At 37.5% G+C, this 13,274-nt stretch overlaps 1 protein-coding gene across 4 annotated transcripts in view; it reads left to right on the forward strand.

Moving 5' to 3' along the window:
* Window positions 1-13,274, forward strand: part of ARID5B (AT-rich interaction domain 5B) — a 170,798-nt gene that overhangs the window by 105,094 nt on the left and 52,430 nt on the right. For 3 of the 4 annotated variants that reach the window (XM_025202628.1, XM_006022361.3, XM_006022362.3), the window contains exon 5: window positions 12,935-13,047. In XM_025202628.1, the coding sequence (XP_025058413.1) occupies window positions 12,935-13,047 (113 nt within the window). Of the gene's footprint in view, window positions 1-11,439; window positions 11,577-12,934; window positions 13,048-13,274 lie in introns of those variants that run through there. The other variant, XM_006022363.3, reaches the window with a different exon arrangement.

Below are 13,274 nucleotides of genomic sequence, written 5' to 3' on the forward strand. Positions count from 1 at the left end.
CGCTGGCGGGGTCCCCCCCAGGGCCCCCTTCCCCCCCCCCCAGCCCCCACTCTCCTACCCCTAGTACTTACCAGCTCAGAGTGGCTGCAGCTCCCTGCTCCAGCCACCGAGGGCTGCCTGAATCATCAAAGTTCTCTGAATCTTTGCTGAAAATTCAGAGATCTTTGAATCAATTCGGACCTTTAAATTGGTCCCCTGATTCAGTTCAGATTCAGCAATTTGGCCACCAAATCGGGCCGAATCTCCACCAAATTGAATCACCACCTGAAGCTTCGCACAGCCCTATCTATTGTATTTTCAAGGTATGTAGGTCACATCTCCATATATTGGATAGTGCTGACTCTGCTAGAGAGCAATTTAACAAATGCTAGCTTTTGCTGGAATTAGAAATGTTGCTGGGAAAAAAACCTCTTTAACATCTGTGGGTTCTTGTTTTACTTTTATTTTCCAAAGGTTTATAATGAAAGTTTGATATGGAGAACTTCTAATGGAAGTTGATATTGGTGCATTGTGTGTTTTGCTAAGTTTTGATGATATTGGCTGACTTGTAGTATGGGTTTGTACTCCATTCTGACTTCTTACTGCTGTGTTTGCAGCCCTTTTGATTATTACATAATCCACTTGTGCTTGTTCATCCTTTTGCCCTGTTTTTTTTAACCCAGAATATTCTAAAAAGCCAGTTTTTGTTAGTTTTTCTAGTGCTGTGATCTACGTACATTTCTAACCAATGCCAGCTTCAGAATACTTTGTAAATTGGATCCAACATTGAGAGCTGCCCATTGAATATTATGGGTATGCAAAATAAGGGTCAGTTTTACTTTGAGAGGAAATAAAAATTTCAATTACATGGGATATGTGCTCCGTCACAGCCCAATCATGTCCTCCTTTAAAATCTATGATGATAGATTTTGGGGATGGGGGGGATGACCCCCACTGCCCTTAGTCTCAAAGGGCACTCTTACACATACTCTAATGCGTTCTGATTAGAACGTGTCAGAGCAGACTCAATTGATTGAGTCTTCTGGAGCATTCTAATCAGAACACTCCAGCGTTTTGTGTATTCAGCATCCTGCATTTCAAAATGGCAAGCTTTAGTTGAAGTGTCACCCACCACCTTGGGAGTCACTTTAATTAAAATGCCCACCACCCCCACCCTGGAACACATGTATAGGCACCCAAAAGTAGTCCTATTGACTTAGATGTCTGATTCAGTTCAGTAAGGCTCTTAAATATTTGTGTTCACCTTAATCATTTGAATAGTCTAACTGAAGTTAGTTCCACTGAAGTCAGTGGAACTACTTATGTGCAAGTTAGGCATGTGCCTCAGGGCTTCACTGAATTAAGGCCTTAACCCTTGAAGTCCATCTTCTCATTCTGAGTACAGACAGTCCTCTGACTTACGACACAGTTGGTTCCTGAAAACCGCATCTTAAGTCAAAATGTTGTAACTCGTACCCGATTTTCCCATAGGAAAATGTTATAAATGGGGGATTGATTCCTGAACCAAAGCCTGATACCCTATTTTCACCAAAAGTAACCCAGAATTTTGTACTCAATCAATTATAGATGAGCAATATAGCTACATTATTGCATTTATATTGTAAATAGCAATCGTATTGATTTGGGAGGACTTCTTTGAGGTGACTCTGCTGGCCTTTTTGAAGGGCTCTTGGTTGGACTTTTTGAAAGGTTCTTGGCTGGAGTCTTCTCAGGAATCTTGGCTGCAGGTTTTTCTGGAGTCTTGTCTGCTTTCTTAAAGAAAGTGTCCAAGAAAGTTTGGACAGATGTTCTCCAAGGAGATGGGCGACGCAGAAAACTTGTTTGTTGGCATAGTGTTGCATCAGATCAAGAGTTGTAAAGTTGAAACTGACGTCAGAAAGTTGAAACAGGGTATCAATTTATAAACGTTGTAGGTGAAAAATGTTGTAATTCAAAATGTGGTAAGTCGAGGACTGCCTGTATTCCAAGACTGTACTCCCCTCTTTCCTAGGCTCATAGAGTAAAGCTAAAAGGGACCCTGAAACCATCTGGTCTGACTTCTTGTATTGAGCTGTTTACATTTCTTACTGTAAGGGATATTCTCCAATTCTCAAATCTTTTTGTGGCTCTTTTCTGTACCTTCAATTTTTCAACATGCATTTGCAAATGTAGACAGCAAGACTATATTCAGTAATCCAACATAGGTCTCACCAGTGGTGGTAAACTAATTTTTTCTTCTATTCACTTCTCTTCTGTTTATATATTTAGGGACCGCATTAGTCTGTAGCCACAGCACTACATTGCTGATATTGGTTTGCTTGTCTAGTCTTACCCTTAGACCTTTCCCAGAGTTGCTGCTCCCATGATATGGTCCCCCATTCCACAGCTAAGGTCTGTATTCTTTTTTCCTAGATGTATAACTTGGTATTTGGCTGTATTAAAAAGCATGTTGTTTGGATGGCCCTGATTACCAAATTATCCAGATTACTCTGTATGCCTGCTTTATCCTCATTATTTACCATTCTGCTGATCTTTGTTATCTTCAGATTTTATTAGCAATAATCTACTATATGAAAAATTGGAAAAAGGCACAGCCTGTTACCAGTTAATGTGGAATTCCACTAGAAAATCCCCATTCAATGATGATTCCACATTGAGGACCACTTTTTGAGATCTGTTAGCTGTTTATTAAATCAATTTACATTGCAGAGTGCTAATTTTTTAATGAGTGATTTTTCTTAACCAGATGTCTCTCTCAGTCTTCTGTATATTACATTTATAGAGTTACTCTCATCCTTCAAACTTGTCACCTCACGTAAGAATGAAACCAGGCTTGTTTGACAAGACTTATTTTCCATAAACCCTTGTTGATTGGCATTAATTATACTGCTACCCTTTAACTCTTTATTAATTGGATTCCCTCTCAGATCTTCCATTATTTTACCTTGCAGTGATGTCACAGTTACCAGCCTATGGCTACCTAGATAATCCTGCTTCTCCTCTTTGAATATTACCAAAATATTAGCACCCCTGTCATCTGCTATTTACTTTGTATTCAGGGTTTATTAAAAATGAATGTGATCAAACTGGTGATTTCATAGCCAACTCTTACAAACTGATAGATACAAATTATTTGAACCTACTGTTTTAAAAATGCTTACTCCTACTTATGTTTAAAATTCTCCTGGGTTACCAATGGATTGGAAAGCACTTCATCATCATGTGATACATGAACATCATCCTGCTTCTTTTGAAATCCAGAGCATATACTTAGTGAATATTTCTGCCTTGTCTGTGACATTATTAACAATTTTATCATCACCATCTAGCTTCTACTAATGCTAGGCTCAGCCATTAATTTTTCCTTGATGTCTTTTTGTGTTTCTATACTTCATGACTTCTACTTTATACTTATTTCTACATACTTCTCTTTCTCGCTATTTCCTTTTTAAAAAGTGTACTTGTCCAAAAGGTAGAAACATGTCCTTGTAGTACAAGTTTTAAATTCTAAACACTTCTAAGGAAAAAAATAATCTGATGTTATGATTCATAAATATAATCTTAATCTATACTTTGTCCTGCATTGTCTTCAGTGGAAATCAAGAAGATTCAGTCAGTTTCAAAATCAGGCTCTTATTTATTTGGTATATTTGCAATACATCCAATGTTTATGTTTAAAAATAATAACAGTAATTAAATAGTACTCTTGTAACAGGATGACATTTATTTTTTATGTGATAGTCCAGAGAAAAGCCAAAACAAAATCAGTCTGCAGCAAGTTGTATGTCTCCACATTAATCCATACAAAAGTGTCTGTCTAACTTATTTCCAAATGAGGAATGTTTTCTTTAGAGAAGTAGGAAATCGATTTTACCCACATTTAGAAAAGAATATCTCATTTCCAAAACAAAACCTTTAGAAATGGTTACAGAAGTATACTCTGTATACTTATGAGTTAGTAAATTGTTCAGATATTTAGTGCACCTCTCAGTGTACAATACAGTTTTCCAATGTACTCTGACATGTTCAATTATACACCTACAGAGCATATAAGTTACAGAAAAGAATAAGAAAGTACATTGATTAAGAAAATACATGGGAAAAATGTTCAATAGGAAACTCAGACTTGAGATATTTATAGTACACATTGGGATGTCAGCGTGAAGATAAAGGCACACAAAATGATACTGACTGGCATTTATAATGATACCAGTAAGTTTTCAAAATACTACTATAAAGTGAACAGTAATTCTAAAGTTATATTTGGTAGGTTTAATATTAACCTTCACTAACTGTTTCCACACTGAAAAAGTAGATGTCACTGTTGATTTTCATAGGGATACAATGGGTTCTGCTTGCTATGCATAGAAACACTTTCCCCAAATTACTAAGAGTTTTTAAACAAGAATCTGACCTGATCTTTCTACCCCATCTGGACAGTTATGCAATAATTCCTGATCTTCCTTTGCTTCTTTCATGTTGTCCTCTCAACACAGCTCTGTGCTATTCACTCATTGTCCCATATCTCCTCACTGCATAGATTCAGCTCATCAAAAAATCAGTAAGTATGGAGAGAGAGGAGGCTGGAGGCATTGAATAAAATTTTAAAGAATTAAATGTAAAATATGTTATTGTTAATGGGAGGAGAAGGATCTGAGGATGATGAAAGAAATTAAAGGAGACCAAAGAGAAGAGGGAATTAAGGAAGCAATTAAAACTCCAAAATAGCATCGGAGATCACCTAACCATGGGAGAGATTTGAGACCCTGCCTGAGTATAACAAAATGCCTATTCATAACTTTCATATATGTAAGGATGGTAGACATGTATAGGATGGTAGACATTTCCTCTGGTGAGGGGTGAATGTTAAGGGACCCTTCTTCAGTAAAGTGGTTTGCTAGCTATGAATTTCAGATGTGTAATAATGACCCATAATAATATTTGTTAGGCATCTCTTTGGATTAAGTTGTTTGTGACTGGTGATCTCATTCAGAAAAGATGGTTATCTTATGGATTTTCTGGGATCTGTGGCTTGGCATTGTCCTCCCTACCTCTAAGCTGAATTCAAGGCCTATTTGTGTACCACGTTTGGCATGGTGCTGCCACTTAAATTGTTATGTGTTCTTGGGTTTGATGCACTGCACTGTTCTCACCCTTCCGAGCTCTCAAGCTTCCCAGTCTTTCAAGGGCCCCACAGAACTCAATGGTTCTCAGCTGGAGCAAAACATTTATATTATCTGGGCTCCAGATTCATCATGGAGAAAACAGGGAGGGGCACAAAGAATTGCTACAGTGGAAGGGGATTCTGTTGAGAGAAGATGGGAATCAACCAAAAGAAAATGCTGGCAGTTCTAGCAGGCACTCGCAACGAGCAGCAGAACAACTTCCCCTCGCACTTGTAAGCCCTTCTCAAGCTTGTCCCCTCTGGCTCAGCTTCTTGCTCCTCTAGAGAAAAGAGTTCTTTCTTACCCCAGATTTATCATCACACTTCCCCAAACTTTCAAATCTCAACTATTTCGTGGACCTTGTCTTTTTTGTCATATTTAAATTCAGCCCTAGGACCAGGTACACACATTACACTTCTATTGGCATATGTGATTGGAAACTGGTATATACCCATAACAGCACAGAAGTTCGGCACACAAAACCAGTCTATACCCATAACAGAACAGAAGTTGAGCACACGCAGACTGATTTAAAATGGCAGAACCCGCTCTATAAGAGTTGCATGCCCCCCTGGGCAAATATGTATTCTGTTCACTACCAATCTAAACTACACTGCTTACTGAAAACTGTATAGCTTAGATCAATTCTGCCTTCAGCTATTTTAATGTCTGTACTTAGTCCAGATGTCCAACTAATTCCCTGCTCAGTACAAAGTCAGGTGGTTTCTGTATGGGTCATAGTTGATCATCTTTGCTTTAGGCAAAAATATTGCTGCTTCTCCTCCTCCTCCAAGTTACTTCACAAAACAGCAACAAGGAAATAAATTTTAAAAGATCTAGAAGCTGTATGGCAATATCAGGTAGAGGCATATTAGAAATACAAAGCAGCTATCCAAGTACATTCCTTTTATAGGGAAATATGGTGATAGGCTTATAGGCTTCTTTTTGTTCTTTTAAGTGTTTCTGAGAAACTGTAAATCATACAGGTCAGGATCATATCAGGAAATAGTTGTGCAGATCAGAGAGCCCTGAAAAGGGCAGGGGCTTTGATCATGGGCATTACAATTTCTTAGACATTTGCTAGAATAAATAATGTAGAATGATCAAGAAAAAAGTGCATGTTTAAAGTATTAGAACTGGGGTGTTTACTTACATGGTTTGTTGAGTAGCCAACAAAGTCCACGGTTATTTTAGACTTAAGCGTGAGTAAGTAATCCAGGTATAACAAATGAGGTAATACATTCCACTCTCATTAAAGGCTTTTGACTACAACCCTGATTTTGTCAAATTGCCAATGAAGCTGGACTTTAACTGTGTGAAGCCCACTTTTTAACACCTTCCCTGTAACAACATGTCTTTCATGTCTGTCAAAATATATAAATGTGTAGAACAATATTATAGTAAAGCTTCAATTAGTTGGACTTGTGGCAGTAATCACTGTACAGAAAATTTAAACTGTAAGACAAGACCCAGTCATTCCAACAGGAAGGCTGTCATCATCTGTCTTACATATGCGATCCACATGATGCTATGAGATCACTACAGTGTCATGCGAAAGAATAGACTTATAGTATATTATAGGATAGACTTTTATAGTATAAGGATAGACTTATATAGTATATTACTTTGGCTTGTGTAAGCCTCAGAATGTTAATGTAGCATCGTAAATGTACCACTGCTCTGTTTTGTAAATATATAAGAAACTGTTCTTGAGAGCATAGGATTTACTGGATATTTTATAATGGCCCCAAAATTCAAATATTTTATTTTATATTGCCTTTTAGCAAAGATCCCAGGCAGGCCCAGAAGTATCTCAAGTATGAGTAGCCAAACACTGAAGGAGCTGTCAGGATCCCCAAATCAGGCATTTGTCCACCTGATATGTTCCTCGCCTGGCTTGCTCTGATAGTCATTCTAAAATCACACCTACTGGCTCAGGTTCTACAACAGGGACAAGTGTGGTTTCACCTCATTCAGTGGTTAGAGCACTCAGCATGTGGGAGACCTGGGTCCAATTCTCTCATCTGTGTGAAAGGATCTGAGGCTCACTTTCCCCCCGCCACATTAATGCTCTAACAATCAGGCTGCTGGGTGTGCTGGGATGGAACACGCTCCTGTTGAAGCTATCCTACTTTGCCAAAAATAATTAAGCATTCATTGGGACAAAGAGAGAGAGCACGCTTCAAGAACCTAGTGGTTGGATATTAACCTGGGAAAGTGGGTACATGGGTTCTAGCCCCTTTCATACTATTCCAGTATTTTGCATTCAGTATTCATTGGAGCAGGACTGGGAACTATGTCATACTCTCTGGTCCAATGAGTATCAAGGCACCCTCTTTTTCCTTGGTTCTTTTGCATTTTTTAAGCAACATGTAGCCTTGCTTTGACTCAGGAACTCTGAGGCCCAAATTCTTACAGATGTAAACTGAAGTCAGTAGAGCACATTGCCAATTTACAGGAGCAAGTAGTTCATCTTTGTAACTCCTCTTTGTTCCACTCACAATTCTGCATTTGGTTTGGAAACATTAGGGCTATGTGCCATTTTGCTTATGTGATTCTCACTGGGCATGTCTACACGAGATGCCACTGTGCATTTATTTAGTACTTGTATAAGCAAGTACTAAATAAATGTGCAATAACTGGAGTTACTGCGCAGTAGCACCAGCGAATGCCTTTTAAGTGATGCTAATGTACAGTAGTGTCTCAGCACATTTTTGCCACGCAATGCTGCTGCATAGTAGTATTGGGCTACTATGCAATCTGCATCTTGAGTAGACATGCCCACTGTGATGCTTTTTTCCATACATCAGCCCCTTTATCTCTCCTTGCACACGGAAAATGTGGTTCCATATCTGACCAAATCCCTATAAATAAATTTCCCTGAGAATTCACAGCTGAGCAGGCAATAATGTTTTCCAGAATAGGAAGCATTATTAAGATATGGTTGTCATTGTGGCTTGTGTAACTGTTAATATTCATAACATTTCCATTTCATACTCTTTCACCTAATCAAGAACACAGGACTTTACCACCAGGCAGTAATAGCTGAAAAACAAACTTCATATAGTAAACATAGCATTTTCTAATCAGTCAGACAGGTTTCTGTTTTCTTTTCTTTCTTTTTTTTACAAGAATTTTGCATTTTAATCTTTCTCCATCTTCATCTTCCTGTTTTCTGTGATCATTGTTCAGTCTCCTTTCATAGAAGTAACCAGTATCACTAAAGCCATTATTATGACTCTATTCCAAGACCATCTAAGAAGAGTGGGAATATATGAGGAAGATTAATGGTAAAACAACAGACAGTGACCTCACTCAAAAAAATAAAGAAATTGTCACAGTCCCATGGTAGAGTCTTCACTCAAAAAAAGAGAACTAGCATAACCCAGTGAGGAAAGAGGTCCCCTACATCTCAGTTAATTAGCAGCATGAAAGAATGGATCTAAGGGCCTTTTTACTAGTCTTTTACTCAAAGGCCTAACTGGCCAGTTCTGTGCCCTGGGTGGTGGCAGTGCAAATCCAGGGGCAGCAACCAGAGGTTTGCGGCTGCAGGAGGACCTCCTTTTTTGTACATGTGTTGAGTGGTCAAAAAACCACACACTTTTTGGTTGGAAAAAGGGAAGCGGCATCTCCCCCCAACAGCAGTGAGCCTCCAGCCTCTGCTTGTGCACCAGGTGTCACCACTGCTCTACCACCCAGCCCCTGCTGCTAGAACCAGAGTTAAAGTTGCTGCAGGGATGGTGCAAGGTGCAGAGGGGAGTGAGAGGGATGGAAAAGTGAGATGCCCCTCCAGCTCCATTCTGACCTGACCCCCGATTTAAGTGATGACCCCCCACCCCCAGGCAGTGCCTAGGGCTTGTGTCCTACTCATCATTACACTTATTGCCTTTACTTCAGCTGTTGCCCATTAGCAAACTAGAAATTAGCCCATACTTATTACATTTTACAGCTGGGTGTGTTTTATCAGGTCATACCTGAAATGTTTGACAGAACTCAGCAGGTGAAGTAGCATTCTCCAGTGCAAACTTTTCGTGTTCTATTTCAGATTGCTATCTGAACAATTTTAACTGTGAAGATAACTTTCTTTATGTTTACATGTGAATATTTACATCTTTACATCTATCTATATGAATGCTTTGTGCCTATATGACTACACTTAACAGACTATTAATCTTGGAATAAACTTTAATCCTCATGACCCAGGTCCTGATTTGGTCAGATATTTATGTCCCTAACTCTTAAGCACAAGTTGTCCTATTACCTTTAATGTGGCTATTCACATGCTTACAATTCACTTAATTTGCTGACTCATGATCTAGATTAGTATGTTTGCACCACTCAAATGGTGCACAGGTCTTTTGCAAGTTTCTTCACACAGCTTTCAACCTTAGGAGCAGAGAACATGGTGCTTTGGAATCGTTTCTAGTCAGGTAGTGATGATGACTTACAGACGGAGACTAGACTGACATGGTGGAATACATTTCACCTGTGATTCCAAGTGTGCAAATGTTAAAGATCTTATTTAAAGATCTTCACAGAGCTTCCAAATGGCAAAAACCATCTCATCTTGATACTGGGATGTATGTAGTAAAGTTTTGGCCTTGGGCTCTTCATTCTGGGTTCAAGAAAATGTGCTTTTGGTGGTGCACACCATGCTATTTCCACGGGCAGTTCAGTAGCTGAATTTTTCCTCCTTTGTCTTAAATACTTGAGGAGAAAGAACATTGGGTTAGTGGGTGTAAAGGAATGTGTTATCAAATGTTGAGGGAAAAAAAAGAGGAAGACTGATAGTATGTCTAGCTTCTCAGGTTCTTTTGCAGACATATTGATTATGAAAAAACAAATAAGCATCAACATTTTTTTCTACAGGCCTTTGAAGTTTTTACTTAAATTTGCTTTGTCCATATTCTCCTTCTGGGAATGGTCAAGTTATCAGGCCAAACTAATCCAGCAGTTCACAGAAAATGACTTTTTCATGAGCTTGCCAGAATTCATGACAGGGGTTCTTGTCTAGGAAAAGAAGAAATATCACATAACTTATCAGATCAATCAACAAGTCAGTACATTTTGAGTATCCAATATTCTTAAACTGTTCATGATCAATCTGTAGAGTATTTCAAAATTACAATAACCATAATTATGAATAAGTAATTCAAGGACACTGCAATTTGCTTAGGAATATGTCAGGTGCATATTTAACATTAAACATTAAATCAGGTGCATGATTTATTATAAATTATTCGCTCAGCGCTAGTCAAATACCACAACTCAAAGCACAAAATGGATATAATTGAAATGTAAATTGTTTTAGAACAATACCCTTATTTGTAATAGTTTGGAGAGCAAAATATTAATGACTGTTTCAAGTGTGAGTGGATATATTTCAAATGTTTTCTATTATGGAGTGAATATTAGAGGCAAGTTCCTTCTACTAAGCTAGTCCGAGTAAAAGGTTTATCATTTGTCAGTATTAACTTATATAATTGTTTTAATTAATTGTGTATCCAATTTGAATTGGATGTAAAGTGCTCCTGTGTCATATGGGGGGCAGTCCTAGACTGTTCTGGAAAGAGCTGTTTTCAGCTGCAACTCCTTAGCAACTGAAAGAATGCAGAAAGGCTGATTTCATAATGGTTTTGTGCCAGTTCTGCCATCTATTGCTCCAAATCAAACAGTATTTATATGCAAGTTCAATATACCTGGAATTTAGTAACAAATGCCCTTTTTGCTTTTAAAGCTTTTAGCTAAACATAGGAGTGCTTTCTAGTATGATACAAAGTACAATGCCAAAACTCAGTATAACAAGTATCGAGACTTGAACTGGTTTTGCATATTTCTTTCCTAAAAAGTAATTCAAGTTAAAGAACATAAAAGCCAATTTCATCACTGTTAATCTAAAGACTCCAGTAGACCTACAGAAGAGATTAATTTGGCTCAGAAATTCTAGTCATTACCATTTTTGTGTGTGGGCCCGGCTGTGATAAATTAAGGAAACATTTCCATTTTACACTGTATCTTTTTTTTTCTTTTAGCAAGAACACCTTGGCTCCAGGCTAGGATTTGTGAAACTCAATATTGCATCCAAATAACGTGTAAGGGGTCAGAATCAACAAAACAATTAAGATGGAACCACAAGCTACATTTATAAATAAAGTAGGATAGTGTGGCAGTAGCTGGCAGTCTGGCAGCAAAAGCTCAAGTCCTAAGAGCACATCCCACACACTGTGCTAGTCACTCATCTATGTTTATATGAGTAATAGAGCAGCTGGGGGAGGGGATTTGTAAGCACAGAGCAAATACTCTTAGTGCTCATTTTGTGTAAGACTGACATCCACACCAAGTCGAGACTTTCAGGGATGTAGTGTGCATTCACATGCTGTAGCATTCATGAGTACAGATATAAATCAGGCAGATGTTTGTCGACTGGAATGGGTAATAATTTCTTTATCTCTTTGTTTGATTTTGTATGTTAGCCTCAGATGTCAATTTCAGAATTGCTTTCTGTAGTACATTCCTACAAACATAATGTGCATCAGTGGATTTAAAAAAAATTTTTTTTTAGTGTGTCAACGCTATAACAGAAATTGATGGTTTTTGGACTTTTGGTTTTAAAACTATGGCTGCTATTTTTTTTCTAAGCAGACCAAATATGCCACTGTTATTCAAAGTATAAAATCAAATTAGCACCCTTTATTGTGTTCGCAAACTAATTAAAATGTAAAATGTCCTGAAACCACTGGCTTACTGTGTGACAAATGTAAGATTAGAAGCGATTAGAAGGCACTCAAGAGGTTTGTGGTGTGCAGATTTCTGACGTTGCTCTAGTCATCCCTTGAAGTAATGAAAACAATGGTTACCTAGAAATTAAATGTTTAAAGCAAATTATCTTCTTCAGGATAGTCATTAGTTAATGATCGTTTATCATTTTTAATGTTGTAGTAGTATGGGGCTGATTTTGATTTGAAAGCATATGCAGGACACTTAATATTGAACAAATCATTTGCTTACCTTATATTTATATGTGTGTGTCATAACTGGTATTGTGATATAATTATTGAAGAAGGCTTTTGATTTCCACCCCTCCCCCCTTTCATGACCCATATACTAGTTTTCTAAATATAGCTCAGAATGGTTAGGATTTATTTGGTATGGTATTTCAGAGCTATCTTATCAAAACATCTTAAGTACCGGATAAAACTGTATTTAGATGGATTGTATCTAGTTAGTATGCATTATGAAACATCAGTCAATTATTCTGATACTTTTTTACTTCTAGAAATATTTGGTATTGGCATTTAATAAAAGAACTTTGGTAGGAATGTCATTGTATATTAAAACTCCTTAAAGTTGTAAGGAATGTTAATACTTCAAAACTTCTGAAAGCAAATGTTTTCCAAAGTTGTTTTTTTTTTTTTTTAAATCTTTCAGATTAAAAAAAACAAGTGCATTGCTCCAAGTAATGTCAAGTTTTCCATTAATATGCTGTTTTGTTCTTTTTTGCACTAGGAAGATACAAATGTACTTTCAGTGTCCTTTGGAGCCCTGTGTTTGACTTTCTGTTAATTAGATATGTAAAAGTAGAATACCTTAGCCTTAGGGGATATGATATAGAGAAGTATAATATATCAAGATATAACCCTTGGAGGATGCGAACCTCATAATGAGCATTTACTACAGACAGATGTGTACATTTCTGTGACTGATAGTTTTGGAATGATTTATTATGCTTTCAGCTGTTAAAAGTCCATGTATAAGAAAATGTGCTCAAATTGTTCTCCATTAATTTTCAGCACCAAACCTTAAAGGCAGACCACGCAAAAAGAAGCCATACCCACAGAGAAGAGATTCATTAAATGGCGTTAAGGATTCCAACAATAATTCTGAAAGCAAAGCTGTTGCCAAGGTAAATCACTTAGTAATATTCCTTTCACTACACTCTTGTCTTTAGAGACAGTTCTGCCTTTGTTTCCCAGCATACAGTTTCAAATTTAGAGTATAACTTTTTAATGTAAACAAATGAAGAATCTTTTCTGTAGTTCTATTTTTTCACTTCAGACTGTTAGAAATTACCAACAACAATAATCACATAAAACCTGAGGGTATGGGCTTGTTCGGAAAAGGGCAGCGATT

This window comes from Alligator sinensis, unplaced genomic scaffold (genome assembly GCF_000455745.1).
Source record: "Alligator sinensis unplaced genomic scaffold, ASM45574v1 scaffold674_1, whole genome shotgun sequence".
NCBI classification, from domain to species: Eukaryota; Metazoa; Chordata; order Crocodylia; family Alligatoridae; genus Alligator; species Alligator sinensis.